Raw genomic sequence first — 23,644 nt, 5'->3', positions numbered from 1 at the left:
AAGTCTTTTTTTTTTTTTTTTTTCCCTACCTGTTAACTTCTCTCGTAAGCTCGAGTATCCATTTTCCAGCCCCAACACCCACCCACATTTCCGGCTATCCACGTCGGTCAATCATCACCTGCGACACTCCCATCACTCACCCCCGCCACTACCACCTCCTCCTCCTCCTCCTCCTCCTCTTTCCGATCTCCCGGAAAATCAGTTAAGAAATCCTAAGAACAAGTAAGTTCCTTTCTTCCTCGCTCTCTCCGATTTAACATTATGTAGCTTATTTCATATCATCCTTGAATTCATTTTTTTGGCCTTTGAAATCGACGAATATTAAGTAATTTAGTTACATTCATCGTTTTTGAAATCGATTATTAAGTAATTTAGCTGCTAAACTGACCAGCTAGCATGAGACTCTAGGCTCTGACATACTTACTGACTGGTTCTTTGTGAATTATGCTAATTTGCCTCAGAATTATCTGGCTAAATTGTTCCTGTATTAAGTTCAATAGTTAGCAAATGGAAGAAGGTTCGATGGAAATTCCAACTGAATCAACATATGATAAAAAAAAAGATAAAACTCCGATGAATTTGGGTGATAAGGGAGAAACAAGTAATCCGTTGGAGGATCGGATTAGTCAACTGCCGGACGCGATTCTGGTTGACATCATTTCCCCGTTGAGGATTAAGGAAGTAGCAAGGACTAGTGTCCTCTCTAAGAGGTGGAGATATTTGTGGACACATGTTACACGTCTCAACTTTGCTCATCATGTTGGTGAACATCCACGTACCTCCACAAGGACCACAACAGTTAATCCGTCAAAGAGAAGAAGTCTAAAAGAAGTGACCAGCAGAAGACAACGACTCCGGCTATTGCGCCAGGGTTTAACACCTTTAAACTTTGGCGAATTCAGAGTTGGTTCTTCCTCAGAGGGTTCCGGTTCAAGATCTAGGCACCCCGATGCGATTCCAAGACAAATTGGCCCACCATCACCACCACCGTGTATGGTGGTGACTAACGTCCTGCAATCGCATCAGGGTCCAACCGTAGATGGAATCAGAATTTGTGGGTCTTGTTATAACTCGGATCATGTTGATAATGTTATAGAATTTGCAATTCAAAAGAAAGTTCAAAGGCTTGAGATAGAGAAATCGAAAGAAAAAGACGCCAAGTTTTGGGAGAAGCCATTCAAAAACCCTTTCGGTGTTTCACGCATTAAGTCCCTTAGACACCTCTCTTTGAAGTACATAAGTATAAGCGATAAAGTTGTTGGGCTGGTTCTATCCGACTGTCAACTTCTTGAACACCTCAGTATTTATGACTCAAGCAATCTTTGTCTTGTGAAGGCAGTTGGTTCATCACTCCGGTTGAAGTTCCTACGAGTAAGTTGTTGCCGTAGCTTAGTCAGAGTTGAGATTTCTGCCCCTAATCTTGTGTCATTTATATATGACGGTCCAAATATGTATAGAAGAGGAATTGTTTTGAAACATGCACCCAAGCTTGTCAACGTATCTCTTTCAGAAGACGAACCTGCTAATATTACCAAAGATCTTCTGTCGATTACCAGAGATCTTCTGTCGATCTCAGCTCGATTTTCATATCTACAGACTCTCAACCTGTCGATGAATATGACAAGACGGGTTAGACTCTCAACCTGTTATGTACTTTAAAATTTTCCTAGCTTCTTGTACTTGTTGGCTGATCATTTTCAAGTTTTTTGTGTTCCTGTTTTTCAGACAAATGTTATGCTCCCACAATTTCCAGACTTAACTAGTCTCAAAGACTTGTCGTTGACTATACATGCCCAAAATAATGGGCAAAGTCTCCTGGATTTGACTTCCTTGTTAGAGCAATCTCCTTTCTTGCAGAGATTAACAATGAAGGTAAAAATCAATATATCTATTAGAGTGGTTTTTATCATCGCAAAGCGTCTATCACATTTTTACAAGTCATATTTTGATCCTCTACGTTTCAAATGGATTAATGTTGTCATCAACCTTGTATTACTGATAATTCCGTTGTTCACAGAAAGGGAAAGTTCGTTTCATCAGTATAGTTTGCAAGTAGAGTTTTAGAAAGGGAAGGGCCATTTCATGATTCGAGATTGTAATAAGTGAAAGTGTTCAAGTTTTTTCTTTACTGAATTAAACTTCTGCTTGTTTTGAACTTTTGATACAAGCGATAGTGGGGAGGAGAAACCAAACTTGAGACCTTGGGTATGAGGGTGGATGCTCTTAACCAACTACACTACAAGCCATTTTTCTCAAACTTTTGCTTGTTGAAGTAACTTGTCATGAGAAGATTAATATGATTGTGGTATGCCCCTCTTGCAGATACAATGGGGATCTGTTTGCAACGGTTATACGAGAAACATGCAGGAGATTAAAAGATGTCCTCATCAATGCCTTAAGGAGGTGAGATTTTCTGGGTTCGTTGGGATGGGCGGGTCAACTATCGATACGGAGTTTGCCATGTACCTGTTGGAAAATGCTGTAGTACTTGAAAAGTTTACCATAGAACTTGAAAAGGTCGAATTAGGTAGATGGCCCAATATACTGAAAAAGTTTGCTACACCGGAGGAGAAATTAGAAGCAACAAGGGAGCATGCTTTGCAGCTAATTGGAACACAACTACCACCAGGAGCGGATTTGGTTATCATATAAGCCCCCTCATTTACCTGTTTTTGCAGCATACTTGAAGCTCTTTTTAGTCTGCAACATAGTATTATTCGCAGTTTGCAAGTTTGTAATTAGCAGTTTGCAAGTATTGATCATGTAATCTATTAAGGTTATGAGCTGGGCATGATCTTGGTTTGTTGATGTCTTTTTACCCATATTTATTTTATGATCATGACATTTTGTGAAGAGTGCTAGATTTACCTACATGTCGTATTTACTTGCCCATTCTTCCTTAATAAAAATGTTTATTGCAAATTTTATATAAGGCGGGTTGGTTCGGAAAATATGATAATTGTAGTCTGCAATAGTGCATGAAATTTTTTCAATACGGTTGATATTTTCAAGAAAATATCGGAATAATCAGAGAAAATATGAAATTAGGGATAAAGTCTAAACTTCATAAGATACCAGAGGAATTCTTAAATTTCGGATTAAAATTAACAGATTTTATCAATATTTTTAACATCTCAATTAAATATTAACAAACTGCCACATGTCATTCTATAAATTTTCATTTTAAATATCTACATCTTTTAGCAAATATCCATCATTTCCATGGAAAGCCACTAGTATTATATCAATCGATATTCATTGCAGTTTACGACATGTCGTCCAAATACCAGGGCTTTAGCGCCCCCACCCCAACACGGAATCCCCAAATCTCAAACCCCTGCAAAACCCTATCCTCTTCAACCTCGCAGACCTTCCACCATCCTCGACGAGGAGCCCTAAACCCTAAATGGGGAAAATCCCACCATCTCTGCGCTCATCAGTTTCAACCTCCATCATCAAAAAGCCACAATCTATAATCCGAAACGAATCCCCATCTCACAAACCCCATCATTTTGCCAAGAAACCCGCCAGGAAAATCCCATCCCAACTTTCCGAGAAAACCCAGGAACCCACCGCCTTCCGCAACCCCTTCACCTCCCCAAACATCTCCGAAGCCAAGAGGGTCTTCACCTCCATCGTGGCCGCCACGAAATCCCCACTCGAACTCCGCGTCCACAACGCCCTGCTTCAATCCTACGCCGCAATCTCCACCGTCAACGACTCCATATCTCTCTTCAACCACATGATCAAAACCCACCCTGCGTTCTCCCCCGACAAATCGACCTACCATGTTTTGCTCTCCCAGTCCTGCAAAGCAGGGGATGAGACACTGGGGTCAGTACACCAGGTACTCAACTTTATGCTCACCAATGGCTTCAGTCCCGATAAGGTCACCACGGATATCGCTGTCCGGTCACTCTGTTCTGCCGGTAATGTTGACCTCGCTGTTGAATTGGTTAAAGAAATGGCGATGAAAAACGCAGCCCCGGACAGTTATACATACAATTTTCTGGTGAAGTGTCTCTGCAAGTCGAGATCTGTGAGTAGTGTTTATGAGTATATTGAAAGTATGAAAAGTTCTTTGAATTTGAAGCCTGATCTTGTCACTTATACTATTTTGATTGACAATGTGACGAATAGAGAGAATTTACGCGAGGCGACTAAGTTAGTGGAAATGTTAGCTGAGGAGGGATTTAAACCTGATTGCTATATTTACAATACAATTATGAAGGGTTTTTGTAAATTGAATTTGGGCAAAGAGGCAGTTGATGTTTTCAAGAAAATGAAGGAGGAGGGTGTGGAGCCTGATCTTGTAACGTATAATACTTTGATTTTTGGGTTATCGAAATGTGGAAGGATTATGGAGGCTAAGAAGTATCTGGGTGTCATGGTGGAAATGGGACATGTACCGGATGCGGTGACATACACTTCATTGATGAATGGAATGTGTCGGAAAGGGGATGTCTTGGGTGCAATGGAGTTGTTGGTGGAGATGCAAGCACTGGGGTGCCAACCGAATGTTTGCACGTATAATACGTTGCTTCATGGATTATGCAAGTCGAAACTTTTAGAGAAGGGGTTAGAATTGTATGGGCTGATGAAAGAATGTGGGATGAAGCTTGATACAGCTTCTTATGCTACACTTGTGAGGGCACTTTGTAGGGAGGGTAGGGTTGCAGATGCTTACGAAGTGTTTGATTATGCAGTTGAGAGTAAGAGTGTAACTGATGTTGCTGCTTACACGACTTTGGAGGGTACGCTGAAGTGGCTTAAGAAAGCAAGGGAGCAAGGTCTTGCTGTCTAACTGGTATTTCCTCTAATTTGTACAAGTATGTTTGCTTGGCGAATTCTAATAGTTTTTGAATGTTCTGTGATTTAATTTATCTTTGTAACTGAAGGTGCTGGTGTAATGTTATCAATTCCCATATTGGCAGAAGTGCTCTATGACATATACAAAGCTTGGATTTTGCTGTTGTTTCAGCTTGATTGCTTTCAGTGACATCTATGTTTGTTTAATGTTGATTTGAAAAGAGAGATTACACAGATTTAAAAGTGCTGTAGTGAATTGCGAGCATTCGTTTGGCAACACTCAGAATTTTTTTTTTTTCCTATGTGGTATGCCAAAGTTATTTTGATTTGTATGCTTTCTAGTTTCCTAGGTTTAGATCATTTTCAACTTGAATTAGGTTGTTAAATTGGAAATCAGAGTTTGTCATCTTGGTTTGACTGCAATCCCGACTTTGAACTCCCTTCGGTGGTGGAAATTGAAAGTGTAGAACTAGTTTAACATCAATGCTTATTTTTAGTACTTGATGTCCAAAACATAACCATGATGTTTATGTCTTTCACTACTTGTGCAATGTGTACTAAGGCTAGATATGTTCTCAAAATAAGTTTAGAAATGTGAATTGTGATTTTTCTTTTCCAATTATCATGCAAGTAAGGCCTTCACCCTACAATGTCCTGACTTGATCGAAACACTTCTTGTTATTTTGGGCCACCAGTTTCGTTACAGGGCTGTTGGAGGTTGTTTGAGTTGTCAACGGTTGTCCCTGGTGAAGCAACAAGACTGTATGTAGGACGTTAGCAATCCCGAGTCTATCTTCACCAGGCCAAACGACTCTTCTGATGAACTGGAACAATGACAAAATCCCCAACTGGAAAGCCCTGGACAGGAAGCCACGATAATTTTTCACACGTCTAGTCATTGGCTGTAAGATCTATACTAGATTTTGTGATGCTAATCATGCTACAAAGAGTTGCAATTTACAGGAAAGTTTGAGCATCCAGTGGAGCCAGAGTAAATGACGGGCATAATAATCTCCGGAAGCTGAATTCCACCATTTTTGTATTCACCATCCAGACAAACATTTTACCCTCTTGACAGATATCCTCCAACAAAGTCCCCGTGGTCGCAGACAAACTTCTCCACCGGATTTTGCATCAGACACTATCTGCTATTTGTTGTTGATGAGCTACTCCTGTGGAGCTGTAATTGTCTGCTGCTGCCCATACAAGTACAAAAATGGCCTTTCTTCTTGATTGGGTGGTTGCATAAAAAACTAGCCTATACAAATTGAGTCAAAAGGCCTTTAAGAAAGGTTATCCAAATGATATCTGTCTGTTCTGATTCGCATTAACAATTGAGTGGGATGTCATTATTCCGAATATTTCTAATTCCCTAATCCTGGATAGTGGATTGTACGTATTACTTCTCTATTCGACTTTTAACCACAAATGAACCTTGACATGGAGTACTTGGAGGTAACTAAAGACTTGGTGTAAAGTCAAGTGTAGTGTCGTTTTAGGATTCGTGCAGCTGACCCTACTTAGTGGGGTAAGAATGCATTTTTGGTTTATGTTTTTATAAGTAATTTCATCAAATAAACATGAAAATTAGTCAACAAAAACAGAACAATAAAATCAACACTTCTAATGGGAAAATCCACACAAACAACTAAATAACTCACAATACAAGACCACCAAAACCCTGAAACAAACCATCTAAATCATGTGAACTACAAGTACATGAAGTGTAGCCACCATCAAACTTACTGCATCTAACCAAGAAATAACCATGGAACACTAGATGGAGATGGGGCAAATATGGTCTCCGGCGATCCAATAGGTTGTTTATTCATTTTAATTAATGTGATAAATCTAAACTATTTAATTTACTCTAACTTACGGTAGGACAATTGTAACTTAGTTGCAAGTGGGCGGACGAACTGTCTTGACGAACTTACCTAATCATATTTGCGTCCTTCTTGTTTATTCAGTGAACACAATTAAGCAAAGGCAGAAAAGAGTGGCCTAAAAAATGCAACGAAGAGTGTAGCATTACTCTTTGTCTTTGATTTAGGGTTTGCTAGGTTTGCGTTCTTCCAACAACGATATGCAAAATGCATGTGATACAAACAATACAAGGGCCATTTTTAACTCCTGATGTTTAGGCTCTTTTGTGACACTAATTGGTAACAACCTGCCGCCCCTCCTAACCCAAATATGTTTATCTATAATCCTAATTAAAAGGTGAATTAAAATAAGTGTCAAAATGTTTCATTGTTTTTGAATTAAAAATTGGGTCTATATGGTACACAAAATGATACGGAAATCAGTAATTAATTTACTCAAAATGATACGGAAATCAATAATTAATTGATTAGATGAACCTAGCTAATTACAATTATTATTACTACCATAGCCAGCAAACCCTAGCTAGATTCTTGTATTTGAGGCGTATAGATTTATGCTTAAATCTTGTCTCAATGTTGTTGTTTTCTTTTGTTTTTAAACCTACTGATACCTTCTTTCGGTTTCTCTCCAGTGACCAGCAAAGCACTTGCCAGCCTTTCATGTTCCATAAACAATCAATCCAAATAGTTATATATGATTGAGTTCTGATTGTGGAGCAATTGTGCGGTGAATTCGAAACACGGTCATGTGACGTTATTGTTTTACTCAAATTATAATACGTGAATTTTTTTTTCCTTAATATATTTAGAAGTGTGACATATCAATTACGTCTTTCACTCTTATTATAACTCGTGAAATGATACGTCATATGATCTGTATTTTCAGTTCCATTAAAATTTGATGGAGAGAGAATGGGCAGGTGAATGATTGGGGGAGGCAAGGAGGCATACGGTTCACACGGCCTGTACATTGCTGTTTGCACATTGAGGGTCCAAAACCCTAAAAGAAATCAGACCTAAATTCATAAACTGAGTAAAAAAAAGATATGGAATTTGTGCGTTGTTAGCCAAATTTGATACAGGATCTTCAAATTGCAGGGCGATCACATGCCGACCGTACTGGGTTGGCACCAAAAAAGGACATAAATGTAATCCTCATAATTTGATGTTATATATAGAGATTTTGAGAGTTGAGGTTTTCCACTTAATTCAGGGTTTATTTCCAGTTTGTGCAAAAATATTACAGACTGTTTGCAAAAGTAAATGGCTGTTTCATTTGCATCCATAGTGCCTGTGAGGTCTATTAGCCTACCATCTAGGCTAAACCCTAAATCCCAAAAAATTGAGTCAGATTTAAACAAGTTAAAGACTTTGAAATTTTCAAGTTCTCTAGTGAGCGAGGATCTTCTGGTGGGCTTGTCTCGTATAGCAGAGTTGTACACTTGCATTGAGGAACTTGTTCTCTCTCCACTGACCCAACAAGCACTTCTCAATCAGAAGTGCAAAGCACTTGTGGAAGAAGCACTTGACGGGTCAGTTGGGTTGCTAGACTCATGTGCTAGTGCAAGAGACATTCTCTTGACAATGAAGGAACATGTTCAGAACATCCAATCAGCCTTGCGTAGGAGGACCGGAGCTTCAAGCATTGAAACCAGCGTTCATTCCTACATTTGCTTCCGAAAAAAGGCGAGGAAGAACTCTGCAAAGAGCCTCAGAGATTTGAAGAAAATGGAAACAAATCTTGGGTCATTCCATCTGTTGGATTGCGACTACAATTTACAAATAGTGCTTAAATTGTTAAGAGAATTAAGTGATGTAACAATTTCCTCATTTCAATCACTGTTCATGTTTCTATCCATGCCTGCAACCAGCGCAAAGGGTAGCAAATGGTCATTGGTGCCGAAACTAAAGGCAGCAAAATTCGCAGCCGCACAAAAAGACCAAAAGGTTTACAATGAAGTGGGAAGTGTTGATGTTGCGCTTTGCTCACTACGTGGAAATACCAGAAAGAGTGATCCCAAGACTGATGTGCAGGTGGTTCAGTGGAGACTAGACACACTTGATTGCAGCATATCTGGCCTTGAGGCTGGATTGGAAAGACTCTTCAGATGCCTATTGCAACATAGAGTGTCTCTACTTAATGTCCTTACACCTTGAAGCTCTAAGATATCTGCAGAACCAGTCATGGCATCCACATTTTACAGGATTCTACCATGTTCAATAACCATTTTGTACAATTGTTCCAAAGTTATAGAGAAATTCCAAAATTATAGAGAATTTGATACATGATATTATTCTTCTCACCTTATTTGTGTGTTTTATAAGATTTGCACTAAGTATATATGTTCTATACGAATATCATGGGGTTTCGATTCTAACATTTACAAACTCAATTTAATTACTGAGTGCAAGTAAACAATTTTGTTGAACTCAAATTATGTAAGGTTGATTAGGTTTGAGCTAATGGGATCAATTATGTAGGTATTGTGAGTTAATTGAGCAAAATTGAATTTCATTAATAGAAAATTAGATTGTCATTATAAAATGACATTTTCTTTATTTAACTCTAGTGAAATTACAGTTTGATTTAGGTCTTACATTATAAGGTACAATCATAATAAAGTACCTAACCTTGTGGCAAAAAAGAACGTAACTAACCAGAAGGACAAAAATTAGAATCTAACACTAGATGTGTTAGCATACAAAACTTATAAACTCATTCGTAAGTTAGCTATTGATCTAGCGATACCTACCTAACTAACCGAATAAGGTCCAAATTCGAATCCTCCTCTCAATTGGTGAAAAATAAAATTCAACCAACGAAATGGCACAATCAATGTACAAAAATTCACAAATTTTGATCAAAATGCAATTTGGCTCAAACTGATTGGATCTAAGAATATTATCACCAAATGTTCGCCCCCAACCTAACATGATGTATTTTCCAAAATAAAAAAACCTAAGATGATGTATCCTATAAATTTCAATGATTGAGGACTATATTTATAGACATAGGTTCATGCCACCTGTATAGAATATACTTTTTGGCATGCACTTGATCTGCCCAATAAAAACTATTTGATTCTTGCTGAATCGAGAAAACCTATGTGACTGCAAACGAGATAATCCACTATGCTATAGCATGAAGAGAAAAATGCAGCATTATTGAGAGCACATCGGCTAACCAATATAAAATTGCTAATCATGTATGCCTAACAAAATTAAGAAAATGACATCCATGCATCACGCTTATAATTTTTTGGTGTGGACATGGTCAGTCCACATGCAACTCATGAATTGATGCCGCTCTTGCTCATGGCTAGTTAATTTGGGGTTTGGCCCTTGGTGGAGTTGGTCAGGTAGTTATCCCAGTAGGTCAAATGGGGCCCAAAGGCTAGGGATTTATTTTGTTCAAGTTTTTACCCCCTCTTTGGCATGGAGAAAAGAGGATTGAATTAAATAGAGAAAAATATTATTAGACTTTCTATTTATAAATAGGAAAATGTTATTGACATTTTAAAAATTTTATTTTACACTCCTTACAAGTGTATTTTTCTTTCCAAATATAAAAAGTTTGGAGTGTAGAATGAGATTTTTGGAGTGTTAATAACAATTTTCTATAAATATAGAGAAACTCTACTTATCAAACAATCTAAACCCATAGGTCAATTAAACGAGACAAAACAAACGGACATGACGACAAAACTGATATCAACCAAAGCAAATTAAATTTTCAAGGATTGAACTTGGTCTAATACCAAGTTGAAAATTAGATTACTCTACGAATAAACGGGATTTAAAACTAGAAAAAATAATACTTTATTAATCTTGAAGAAAGAAACACTACAAGATTACCATGATGTGACTGACTTATTATTCTACGAGTTACAATGCTTACTATTTAAACTAAACATCCCCTGATCCCTAAAGGGTAAAAAAATATATATAACTTTAAAATAAATATAAAAAACAAAAAAACCCATAATCCTTAACCCACAAGAAAACCAATAAAAATAGAGAGCTACTAGACCCATCCTATTGTTTTATTTCTCTACTCACGTTATAATCTCATCCACCTTAAAAAGTTAAAAAATTAAAATGCTATTTCCCCATCCACTATTATTCCCAAAATAACCTTTAACATTTGCATACATATGAAATTATAAAACAACATATAATTTTCATAATGCATCACAGACATGGTATTTCAACTGGCTCTCGTGCCAGAGTGTTACAGATTCATTCCAAGCGTTCTAAAATGCACATGTCAATGAAACAACAAAAAAGGAAAGGATTGTTTGATTTGCTTAAAGATTTTCGTAGGTGAGTTTTGTGTTTCTCAACATATTGGCCAAATTCAAATAAGCAATAAAAATAAGGATATATTGCCCAAATCCTTCTTGTTAATCTTGAAGTCACAAGTATGCAAATTCAATTGGAACACACAGAGGTATCCAAATTCAAAAGGAAAACTTCGACAACATATATATGGTGCATCAAATGCAAACGACCTATATACAAAATTATTCTTTTACCTTTTCAATGGAAACATAATCTTCTACCTCTTTCATAGAAGCGTCATCTTCTACTTCGTCAACAAAAAAGTCATATTCTAAATCCTTTGTTTTTTCTTTCTCTAGATGAAAAGAGATGGAAAGATGAGTTAGGGTTTAAGCTAGATTGAGCGTGCAACACAACCTTTTTTTTAACGCAGAAGAGGATAATCAATGTCCTTATCTGTCATTTAAATGAACAAATTTGTAATTAAAAAATTCAATAAAAGGTGGATGGAAGGATAAAACATAGGGGGTGAGAATAACATCACTCTAAAAATAACAACAACACTAACGCTAATTTTCCCACAAAATTCTCAACTAGTCTCTCTTAAGGAATATTATCGAAGACAAACGTTATCGATATGTTTAGTATAAATGAACTGTACTATGGTTAAGTGCATATGTTTTCTAATGATTTAAGCCTAAGGACAACTCTTTGTTCGATTGGTATCGATCATTTGCGTGCATATGTGTGTAGTTTATTTCTTAATTTCCTATTAAAATCTAGCAATCAAGTGTTATCCAGCAAACTGAATTATCATAAACTGATACAATGAGTCTTTTCCATCTCTTTCGGCTTAGGATAAGCCCATTCACATGTTGTCCATTTGTCTTATTATATCCCGTGGTTGGCAAGCTGATAGGGTCAACTATCCAACTGAGCCGTTGGCCACCACATCACTTCATCGTCTGCATGACTATAAAACCTTGTGGCGTGCAATCTGTACAACTGGCCTTATGGGACGGCAAAATTATATACCCTTAAATTTCAATGGACGACGTGGACCTCCCCATGACTTCAAATTATGCATGGGATAACATTACAAATTCTGCTTATACTCAGAGAATGTACGTGACGTATGAATATTATAAACACATCTTCTGTGTAATTAATTGGTTTAGTACTAATAGCACTCTCACATGTTTCGGTAGTATATATCAACTAGCTAGATAAAGGAAGATAGAATTAAAACAGGGTTTATATAACTATAGGAGGAAGATATTTGTATATTTTAATTACTATATGTGTTAAGCAGAGAATGGGGTTAATTTATGCACATTGCAAAGACAATGAACTGTGCTTCATTAATTATGAAGAACAACAAATTATATTAATGCATGCAGAAAACTAGCTTAAGCAGACAAGAAGAATCATGTCCTCATGGATATTATATATACATATCTATATATATATATGTGTGTGTGTGTCCTCATGGATATTATATATACATATATATATATATGTATATATATGTGTGTGTGTCTGTGTGTCTGTGTGTCTGTGTGTCTGTGTGTCTGTGTGTAATTTTATATAAAATGAGCATGTGGTTTTGTCAAGTTTTGGTCTGATGTGTGAAGAATTGTAGCTTTTATCTTAATTGCGGGATTGAGATAATATATTTGTAAATTAATTTACTATTATATTTGAGGAAGAGAACTCATGATTTTTATGTACAGTAATTTGTGTATTCATTTGTTTCATGCATGATAATGTAGAGCTGAGCCAGCATCAATTTCCAATGCAGGAATGTGTTGTATCCGTATAGAAGAATAGGAGGAATATCTACTGCCTTAATGCCTCCTTGTCTCCCAACTTACACCAACATCACCATCATATATCACGATACATTATACATATATACCTAGTTCCATATATAATTCAGTGCCACACTGCATAGTGCATACTTAAAGAACGGGCAATTTGCCAATTTGAACTAAACATATATTATGATCGATTATGATTTATTCCAAGCCTCTTCAAGTATGATATGTTCATGGCCCGTAATAGCAGAGCTGGTGTCTAGCTAGTGCATGAACAGCTCAATTCATTGTGCAACATTACAAAATTAAAAAGAATACCCCTGAAGATAAACGGAGAAGTTGCCATCATTCCTCAAATTTTGATTTTAATTAGTCATGACCCTCTTGGGTTCTCAGAAGCAAAACACATGGACTCATGGGATCGGCATGCAAAATTAACGAAAGTTTGAAAACCACTGCGTCAGACCGAGACATATGCATATGAGAAAACATTTGTACGTCGGACACGGTTTTTAAAAAATAATCCATCATATTGGTTGGGACTTAAGATGGATGGAAATATCAGTGATGAACTCATCGATCATCATGTATGATGTTGGGAATGTGCAACATGAACAACAAGTGCAGCAGAATAACGTTGTAATGTTGTTCTTAATGGGCTGATGGAGACTGTACCCGACGTTCACGTTTTCAAGAATATGCAATGCATCATGGCACATGAACAAGTGCAACAGAATAATGTAATGTTGTGCGGAATGGGGCTGATGAAGACTGTACCCGCTGTTCACGTTTTCAAGAATATGCAATGCATCATGGCATGATATAAATTTATAGAAAATATTAGGGGATCATCTTCTTAGATCATAAATTTTGTTAAAAAATAATACGATAGTTGATGGTTAGGCGATTATTTTAATATTTAAATAAAGATTTTAACACCAATCGACACATCATATATCAACAAAATACGGTCTAATCTCTCTAGCATCATCCTAAATTTATTACCAAACAATATATATATATATATATATATATATATAATAATAAATTAATCATCAAATATCTCATGTGCCCCAATGTGACTAAAGAAAGTGTGTCATTTGTCTTTTTTGTTGGCCAAGAAGGTTTCGGGGGCTGGCATTAGAAAGTTACAGGATGATGACACAACATTAGTTATCTGATCGAAGCCCTTTCATATGTATGAAATAAAGATATAGGATGATGACATCCTTAGTTTTCTGATGCCTCTTGTTCAACAAGACAGCTGAAGAGAGGATGACGTGGGCAAGAAACCTCTTTAATGGTCTTCTTCCTGTTCCTAGAAAATCAAATTCCTCCAAAAGTTTCACTAGCCTTGCAAGTTGTTTAGGGTTTGCGATATCGATGCTTTTGGGATACAAATCACAAGACGATTACTTAAAAGATAAAGGAAAGAAATATCTTGATGTGATTCAAGGTGTCAATTGTATTTCATTGTATGGCTATACATTTTACAAATGTATCAAAAAGTGTTAATCCCAATGGAAACCCTAATAAAATGTGGATGCCTTAGAGATTTTGAAACAAATAACTGTGGCCTTTTAAAGCACATCATTGTGAGATTATGTTCAAAAGAAAAACTCTTGTTTTAATCAAGCGCCTAAAAACGCTATCCAAACCATTCTCAAGGCCTTCAACGGTGACTTCCAAAGCCTCCAATTTTTTATGTGCGTTTTGAATCTTCTCAACATTATCACCTTCTGTAGGAGTCGATGAAGATTTGCATAGAGAGTAGACAGCAGCATCAACAACATCCAACTCATGGCCATTAATATCCTCATTCTGATCTTCACATGCTATCCCTCCCTTGTGCATAAACTTTGATACCAAAGTCCACTTTTTTGACCTTGGCTTTGAGACTGGAACTGCTAGGAAGACCAATAGGGATTGAAAGATAGACATGTTCTTACCAAACACTTCTTTAAGAACTCGAGTTACCGCGGAAGCATGCTGATCTTGTTCTAGATGTTGTGATGCTTTGTTGTCTACTTGCTTCAGTGATGTGATCAATTTCTTGGCATCCTTCTTCATCTTCTTTCTGAAGCAATTGTAATTTGCAATGAAGCTTGAGTCTCCCTTTCTCCTCCTAAGAGCAGATTGAAGGTCTCTAACATGTTCCTTGATTTGTGACATGACATCCCTTGTGATGCCACATATGTCCAAGAGCCTCAGTGATCCATCCAACAACTCATCCATACACTTGTCTTGTTGGTAATGAGAAAGGAGTTGTTGGGTTGATGCCATCTGTAAAAGATCATCCACACAATCATACAACTCCTCTAGTCCACATAGATCTTTGCAGATTGAAGCAGAAGATGAAGATGTTTGGAGCCTACTCAGCTGTTCTTCAACCCTAAGAGTGGAGGGGGGTGATCTTAAGGGAAGGCTGATTGATCTGACTTTGTACTTGGCAGCCATGGTTGAAGCTGTTCTGTATGTTTCACAAGAGCTCAAGTTTGAGGTTTTTGGTCTCACTGTATCTTGGAATACGTATATATATTGATGAAAGGTGAGAGTGACAAGACTTTTGCGTTAATATGGAGATGTTACATTGTCACAATTTCAGGTAACATTATTGCTTCAATAATTTGAGGCCCCAATTGTTTGTGGCAAAAGCCTCACGACTCATCACCAACTTTGCCTCCCCTTGTGCCACATTGCGCTTCATTTTTAATTAATTGAACTGTGGCAGGCCAGTCCTCCAATCGGTGGCCTTGTATAGATTTTCTCAGTTTTTTAAAAGGTCCAACACCAAAGTTGCATTAGATACAGAGATCCCGATCCATTGGGATAATAATTAAGATATGTAACATATTATTGTATGCACAAGTGACTTGTACTAATCATGTCTCTATTAGACTTTTGGTAAATGTTTGCATAGAAGTCATGACTACACTAGAAGTCGACGTGTGGACCATGGGGACATTTGGTGCTCTCTGCTTGGTTCTCATATTTGAGTCATCTCACCATATCATTGATGTAGATTTCCTTTTGAATTTTATTTAATTTTCTATACTTATTTTATGTATGGCTTTTCAGTAGTTTTATGTTTGATATGTGTTAAGTTTATGATAACCAAATTAAGCAGAACCACAAAAAAAAAACCACATACAAAAGGAGTACAGAAGATTTGAACTCCGAAATTTTACGTTTGGAATATAGGTAGGAGAAGATCTTTGCTTGGCTTTGTCAGTTGAGTCACATCACCCAATCATCGGAGACTTCTTTTTCTTGGGTCGGTAAAATCATTCGAGAGTAGTATTTCCTATTGAAACTAACTTTGCATAACTGCATTAAAATAGACAGGTACTACTCGGCATTTAAAATAGGTGAAAACTGACGAGTGCTGAGTATGGTTCAGTATGAAATCTAAGGTGTATTCTATAAACTATTGGTTTGAGTAAGTCTAGAGTTTCAGGGGTTAAGGTATAGGAGGATTGAAGATATTGTTGGTGTGGTTTGGCTTGTACAAGCAAAAAGAGATGTGCCAGACCTTTATCGAATGAGCAGTTTGTTTAAGTTTTCAGATCTAAGGAATACAATAATAATGTTTAAAGCTTTTGTTCCATTACTAATAACACAGACTTCTTAGAATAAAACTCCACACTTCAAGTCAATTTCGCTTCTCCAAGTGCATGGGGGTATAAAAATTCTCTGTTTCTTTTATATGAAAAATTTCTAAAGAAATTGAGGGGAAACCTTGGCTCGTTCATACAGTTCATCCCTAGAACGTATGCATGTGACTCTGTGATTGCATGACTCATCCCAAGGCTCTCTCGATGTCCCTGCAACTTTCTTGGCCCACAAAAACGACAAATTACGCTCTTTAATCCCATTGGAAGTTGTAAGGTTTTTATTACAAAAACTTGCTATCATCATGCATGATGCATTGCTGCATAAAAACGTGAACAAACATTAGAAAATTACAGCCTATAACCGAGCGTTCGCTCTGTTGTCCTTTAATTTGTATGGCTTGTGATTCATGCATGATGATTGATGAGTTCATCATTTTCATCACTAATTCCACAGATTTGTAAGTATATATAACCGTGGTTGACACATATGAATGGTTAAAAGATTTTCAAATTAAATTATTTTTTTTGTACATCTTTAGATAGTAATAAAAAAAAATTAACGGTTTCAATTATATTATTTGTACAGTAAAAATACGTTAATCTCGAATGGGAGACAAGCAAGGTCCCATAAAAGGGAAACAAGTGCTTTCCCATAACATATTGGTTAAAGACTATCCTGGCAAGCTAGATAGCCAGCTAGATCAACATGCATTTTATAGATGCACAGGCCATGAACCATATTAAGATCGATGATTTATATTATAGATAATACCCAGTATCTAATGTGTGTGCACTGCAAAGACAATGTAATGTGCCCTAGTGACATTCCGAGTGAATACCAAATTAAATTAATTTATGCAGAAAAATCTCTTGCGGCCCTCATGGATATGAATGCAATATGTTGAGCATGTAATCGATATGTCATTAATTGTGTTTTCTGATTGGTTTTATACAGTTGGACTGGTCTGATGAATTACATAGAAAATATTGTAACTTTCTCCAGCAATATTAAGCCATCCACACCATCAAATTTTGCATCTTTGGTATACATTCGTTGCATGATGTAGCCGACTAGAAATGTCCGTTTACAAAGAACGAATAGGTTCTGTGTGTATAGGAGAATAGGAGAAAAGGAGAAATATCTACTGCCTTAGTGCCCCGTCTCCAAAACGATACCAACATCACCAACATACATCACGATCCATATATATATTTCACACAGTAAAACATCAAATCTTAATGTTATGAAATTATGAGTTATTGCAGGCCTGTGGTTACCTGTAATAGTACATATGTCGAGCGATGTTTGAATTGACGACTAATAAGATTGAGGAGCAACTTGACAAACAAGTTCAATAACAGTAAAATTACCTAAACTTTTGCATATTTAGCTCTGGGTTTCGATTTGGGTCAAATTCTATATTGTATACTAGGTTAAAAATTAAGGAATTTTAACGAAAAACTCTTGGTACTGTTCATTTTAATGAAAAATCACATTTTTACACTAAAAAGTCAATCCTAGTACTATTCACTTTATCTTTTATTTTGTCATTTTTGTTAAAACTCAAAATTTTCAAACCATTTTCATTAGTTTTTCTTAAAAACTATGGTTTCAGTTCTGAGGTAGTTATATTTTAAAAGAGATTTTAGTTGACATATCATAGAGTAATTAAAGGCATTTTTGTATTAAGATGATTTCAAGTCAAGGGTATAAGCCATTTTTAATTTGAAAATGTGCAAAATTCGTCTTCAATAGGGGGGCTATATGGTTGTCAGCATAAATGGATGGGTATTTGTAGTCCTCAAGTGGGATACATTTAGGTCTCTTACAAAGGTTTTTGGGGAGCTCACGTGGGCTTCCTTTCTCTTTATTTTTTATTTTTCACTTTCTTTCTCTAAATACTATGAATTATTAGTATATAACCATGTATGTACTAGTCAGCAGTGGAGATGGAAATAATTTAGTTGAGACTACACGTTAGAAGAACAATATTTGGAGGAAGTGCTGCATGCTCGTTTTGATCGGGAGAGGGGTGGGCAACTTCAGCCGGTGCTAGCGCCTGCGGTGGTGCCTCGTGAGTTGCAGCTTAAAGTGTGGCTCTCCTCACTCTTTAGCTCTCTACTATTGGAGATGATCAAAGATTGTTATCCTATATTATCAATAAAAAACTTTGAGTTTCTTTCATATTTCATATGTTTTACGTTATCGTTTGATTTACTTCATTACTTGAGCTTGTGAGCTTGCCAACTTGCCAATACAAATTTTAAATTGGTCAATACACATGCCTCTGTGGTTCTTTGAAGCAGGACACAAGACCAATCACTGACAGGAGCATGAGAACATTATTGTAGACAAATCACTGACAAGAGCATGACAAAATTAATTGTAACGTGAAAAACTAAAAACCAAAAAAGGGCTAAGACCCTAAACTTCAACTAACGTCGAACATCGCTCGAACGAGAGCAAATTCCTTGCGCCAAGCTATGCCGAAATAACTCTTACCTGAATTCACTCCCCCATTCCCAAAAGTTCGAATTACTCTGTCTTCCTCGGAACTTTCGTTTTCCTTCCTCTGTAAAAGTGAAAAGGTCAAATCATGTCGTAAGAGTGTAAACTTACCTTCCTCTTACTAATCATAAGCCTGCGCTGACTTATTTGCCTCATTTTCCCACATCAAAAAGACAGATCTTAGTCATAGACTATTTTCTTTCTCCCTCTCTATAAGTTCTTAAAGAGGATTATGAAGTAGTCTCCCGGCTCTCTAAACTTGTTCTCACTAAAAAAAAAAAAAAAAAAAAAGGGAAAAAACTATGTCAGAACTGAAACATAACCATTAGAAAATTAGATATTGTACGACACAGTAATTGTTAGAAACAAAAATGTTAAATACTGATGAATTAAGGTTATGGGTGAGAATTTGAGAGGCATATCATGTATGAATCTATGATGTTGGGGAGGCGATAACAGCAAGGCATGCAAATAAATGGTGTGCGGTATTATTCGTAATGGGCTGATGGAGAGCCTGCAGCAGTTTTTCACGTTTTCAAGAACATACAGATGCATCATGCATGATATAATATATACCACTAATGTTAGAGAGATTAAATTTGTAGACTATATTTACAAATTAAATGATGTGTTACCAATAAAAAATAAACACATTAATACATTTAGGTAACAATCGAATCATTAACTTCTATATTATTTAGTCCATAAAATTTAATCTTTTTAACATTACTCAATATATGCATCACTTATCTCATCGTAAAGTATGAAAAGAAAAGATGAAAATGGATGGAAGAGAAAGGAAGAGAATCTAAGTTCTAATTTGTTGGCAAATAAAGTTGCAGGGGGGGACGTCATATTTTAGAGCGACGATGAGAGTGAAGACAGGGATAGACCCACGTTGCATGCCGTCACAGACTCACATGCATGCGTATGGGATCTGCATGCGTATGGGATCCATGACTTATACGAAAGAGCTCGATTCCTTCATATCTAATCAACTAATATTTCCTCGAAAAGAAAATAATAACCAACTAATACATTTCCTCTTCATAAAAAGGAGTCACTATATAGGTAATTGCCATTGGTCACCTTCTAAAGCTTTACTTTACTGGAAGAGTAATGTTATTTATACCACATTTTTATTTTACTTTAATTGGCATTTGATGTGGACATCCATATCATTTGAATTAATCAGATTTTTAAATTTAGTTCATTATTTAATAAACTAATAATTAAGAAAAACTAGTTAATTAAATTATGACTGTTGTATACGAGGAGTCTTTCTCCTTCATTTTCTTGGGTTTTGCAAATTTTTCAAATGATGTGGCTGTCCACATCAGATGCCACCTAAGGTGGTATAAAAATGTGATATAAAAATATGGTATGAATAACATTACTCTTATTGGAAATTCCTCCCAAACCCTACGTACTGAAAACCTATCTACCATCATATTAGAATTTTCACTTTCATAAGCTAGCTAACTCTAAGTAAACCCATCCAAAAATGAGATAACAAAGAAAAAAAAAACAGCTCCTGTCTGCTTTGCAAGATTAATTTCAACAAAAAATACAACTAATATTCTCTGTTCTCCAATGATTTTTGGTGCAAAGACTAGAGAGATAATTAAGCAGAGATCACCACTTGTATCATACAAAGATAGAATGTAAAATAATAAATATTCAATATATGATTTGGTACTCAAGTCCAATCCATCCATTACAACTTAAAATTTCAAGGAAATATCATGATGTGATTCAAGAACTTGGGTATCAGTTGCATTTCATTGTAAAGCTATATATACATTACAAATGCATAGCAGAAAATATAATCCCAAAGGAATCCTAAAAAATGTGGATGGCTTGAGGATTTTTTGATACATATACATGGCCTTTGAGAGCACATTATTGTGAGATTATGTTCAAAAGAGAAGCTCTTGTTTTAATCATGCGCCTAAAAACGCTCTCTAAACCATTCTCAAGGCCTTCAATGGTTACTTCCAAAGCCTCCAATCTTTTATTTGAACAGTCAAATGTAGCGGTTGATGATTTGCATATATTGCATAGAGCAGCATCAACACCATCAAACTCATGGCCATTAATGTGTTCCTTCTGATCTTCACATGCTATCACTCCTTTGTGCATGAACTTTGGTACCAATGACCACTTGTTTGACTTTGGCTTTGAAACTGGAACTGCTAAAAAGACCAAGAGGGATTGGAAGATAGACATGTTCTTCACACAAACTTCTCTAAGAACTCGAATCACGGCAGTGAGATGGTGATCTTGCTCAAGAAGTGGCGATGTTGCAATTTTATTGTCTACTTGTTTCAAAGATGTGATCAATTTCTTGGCATCCTTGTTCATCTTCTTTCTGAAGCAAGTGTACTTGGAAATGCTGCTTTCAAGGCTTGAGTCTCCCTTTCTCCTCCTAAGAGCAGATTGAAGATCTCTAACATGTTCCTTGATTGTTGAAATGGCATCTCTTGTGATGCCACATATGTCCAAGAGCCTCATGAGTGATCCATCCAACAACTCATCCATGCACTTCTTTTGTTGGTGTTGAGAAAGGAGCTGTTGGGTTGATGCCATCTGTAAAAGATTACACACTCATACAACTCGTCTAGCCCACATAGAGATTTGCAGATTGAGTCTGAAGTTGAATTAAAAGATGACGATGTTTGGAGCCTGTTCAGTTCCTCTTCAACCCTAAGATTAGTAGGGTGAGATCTTAAGGGCAAGCTGATTGATCTAATAACATGATGCTTGGCAGCCATCGTTTAGGGTTTGACAAAAAGCTCAAAGTTGAGATTGTTCTTTGTTTTTTAAAGAGCTCAAGTTTGAGGTGTTTGATCCTTACTATCTTTGGGAATGCCTATATGTAGAATTATCAGAGAGAGGTGTCAAAGGCCCACTTTCAATAATACTGATACTGTCTCCAATTTGGTAATTACCACCTGCACAATCCGTCAAGTGTGGGGTTTTTATCACAAAATGCCTTGGTTTTAGGTGGAGTTGGGTTAGGTTAGGATATTTAAACTCTTCTTTTCTCATTGATATGGTCGATGTGGGACATTTCAACACACTCCCTCACGTGAGACCCAATTAGTGGGTCACACGTGGGAGATCCACACATCGACAACCACATGGAATCAAGGGGATTCACCCTACACGCGGGGCCAAGGGACCCACCATCATCGCGCTAGGCCAAGGGAATCCACCCATCACGTGGCAGTACAGTACGAGCCTGCTCCCTAGCTCTAATACCATGTAGAATTATCAAAAAGACAAGCCAAAGACCCACTTTCAACAATACCGATATTGTCCCCGACTTGGTAATTACCACATGCACAATCCGTCAGATGTGGGGTTTTTATAACAAAAAGCCTCGGTTTTATTGAGAGTGGGGTTAACATATTTATACTCTCATTTTCTCATTAATACGGACGATATGAGACATTCCAACACTATATTATATACTAATACAGAGAGGGGAGAGGAGAGAGGGGAGAGGGGGTGGGGGGAGGGGGGAGGAGGGGGGACCAGGACTGTTCAAGTCAATGTGGAGCATGTGGAGCCAGAGTGGGCTTTCCTTGATTTTGGTTACCTTGTCACGTATTTGGGTAACATTGCCTCAATAATTTGGAATTTCTTTAGGTATGGCAATTAGAATGAGGATCTTGTCTTTGGTGCATTGGTTAGGGCAAAAGCATCACGATTCATCACAAACATTGCTCCGCTAGTGCCACATTACCCTTCAATTTGTATTTATTAATGCGTCTTGTCTTAATTTTGGAGAAACTTCAACACCAAGATCGCATTAAACAAAAATGTAACGTGTTACATATATATATATATATATATATATATATGTATGGTAGTTAGTAAGCCAAGATTAACATCATCATTATTGGAATTAATTAGTTTTATATTATATGCACGAGTGGTTTGTACTATTCATGTCTCCATTAAAATTATGGTAAATGCATATTAAAATTGGTTAATTCAGGACAAAAGGTTCCCAAACTGTTTCATTTGTGTATAGGAGGTGTGAAGCATACGTTGCTGCTTATGTAGACACGTGTTGCTACTCCTTCGATAGTATAGAAGTAAAGAGTTGATAAAATTTGTCACTTAGTACAATAGACTAGTACTATTTCTCTTCATTTGTAAGTGAGAGATCTTAGATTTTATTCTCTACTTGGTTCTCTCATTTGAGTCCTCTCATCTCCAAATCATTGAAGTAGATTTTTTGTTGAAATTTCCTTTTTGTTTCTTGCATCTCTAATTCCTATCAAACTCTAACCAACTAGCACATCAAGTCTAAAGGAACTTGTGAAGAATTTCCATAGTTAAAACAACGTTTGATCAACATCTACAACAATTCAAATTCTCCAAAAAAAAATTATCGATGCTTCTATACATCTCTCTGTTGGGTTCCTTAGTGCTAGGCAAAATCCTTTTGATCTTGGTTAGTTTTGATTTACAATTCAAATTATGCCAAACATTATTCACTTCATAAGAGATTCCTATGCTTATTCATATTCGTGTGTACAAAGTTGTAAACATTACGTATGCTCAAGCCCAAATAAGTTTTGAGTACCCTCCACTACTAAATCTCTTTATTGGTTTCATCAAGACGTAGATTTTTGGGCTTAGCTCCAACAGCACTCTCCTTGTCCTCCCTTAGTCTTCATTGGAGAAGAACTTTTTAGTTTTCACAATAGAATA

The 23,644-nt window shown here is 36.6% G+C and overlaps 5 protein-coding genes across 8 annotated transcripts; 3 read left to right on the top strand and 2 right to left on the bottom strand.

Moving 5' to 3' along the window:
• Position 1: 1 nt before the first annotated feature.
• LOC103942509 (probable FBD-associated F-box protein At1g32375) lies at positions 2 to 2,853 on the top strand. Of its 3 annotated transcripts, none has more exons than XM_048575431.1 (4): positions 2 to 222; positions 501 to 1,629; positions 1,726 to 1,872; positions 2,323 to 2,853. In XM_048575431.1, exons 2-4 carry the CDS (start codon positions 508 to 510, stop codon positions 2,650 to 2,652), a joined length of 1,599 nt encoding a protein of 532 aa, XP_048431388.1. In that variant the 5' UTR covers positions 2 to 222; positions 501 to 507; the 3' UTR covers positions 2,653 to 2,853. The 3 variants fall into 3 exon arrangements, with proteins under 3 accessions (XP_048431388.1, XP_048431389.1, XP_048431387.1); XM_048575432.1 differs by having other exon boundaries at positions 493 to 1,629; XM_048575430.1 differs by having other exon boundaries at positions 462 to 1,629.
• A 436-nt stretch (positions 2,854 to 3,289) lies between these two features.
• LOC103942510 (pentatricopeptide repeat-containing protein At2g17670) lies at positions 3,290 to 6,219 on the top strand. Of its 2 annotated transcripts, none has more exons than XM_009352694.3 (2): positions 3,290 to 4,807; positions 4,899 to 4,980. In XM_009352694.3, exon 1 carries the CDS (start codon positions 3,407 to 3,409, stop codon positions 4,802 to 4,804), a length of 1,398 nt encoding a protein of 465 aa, XP_009350969.1. In that variant the 5' UTR covers positions 3,290 to 3,406; the 3' UTR covers positions 4,805 to 4,807; positions 4,899 to 4,980. The 2 variants fall into 2 exon arrangements, with proteins under 2 accessions (XP_009350969.1, XP_009350970.1); XM_009352695.3 differs by lacking the exon at positions 4,899 to 4,980 and adding an exon at positions 5,505 to 6,219 and having other exon boundaries at positions 3,291 to 4,807.
• Positions 6,220 to 7,958: 1,739 nt separating this feature from the next.
• LOC103942511 lies at positions 7,959 to 8,852 on the top strand. The gene has a single exon (XM_009352697.3). It carries the CDS (start codon positions 7,959 to 7,961, stop codon positions 8,850 to 8,852), a length of 894 nt encoding a protein of 297 aa, XP_009350972.1.
• A 5,531-nt stretch (positions 8,853 to 14,383) lies between these two features.
• LOC103942512 lies at positions 14,384 to 15,250 on the bottom strand. The gene has a single exon (XM_009352698.3). The coding sequence runs from the start codon at positions 15,248 to 15,250 to the stop codon at positions 14,384 to 14,386; it is 867 nt and encodes a 288-aa protein (XP_009350973.2).
• A 5,568-nt stretch (positions 15,251 to 20,818) lies between these two features.
• On the bottom strand, positions 20,819 to 21,505 carry LOC103942513. Its single transcript, XM_009352699.2, has one exon. It carries the CDS (start codon positions 21,503 to 21,505, stop codon positions 20,819 to 20,821), a length of 687 nt encoding a protein of 228 aa, XP_009350974.2.
• Positions 21,506 to 23,644: the final 2,139 nt, after the last annotated feature.

Source organism: the organism of the source record quoted next, unplaced genomic scaffold (genome assembly GCF_019419815.1).
Source record: "Pyrus x bretschneideri cultivar Hongxiangsu unplaced genomic scaffold, Pyrus_bretschneideri_v1 Contig8, whole genome shotgun sequence".
Lineage (NCBI taxonomy): Eukaryota > Viridiplantae > Streptophyta > Magnoliopsida > Rosales > Rosaceae > Pyrus > Pyrus x bretschneideri.
Note: the sequence above shows the minus strand (reverse complement) of the source record. Positions and strands in the feature narration are given on the sequence as shown.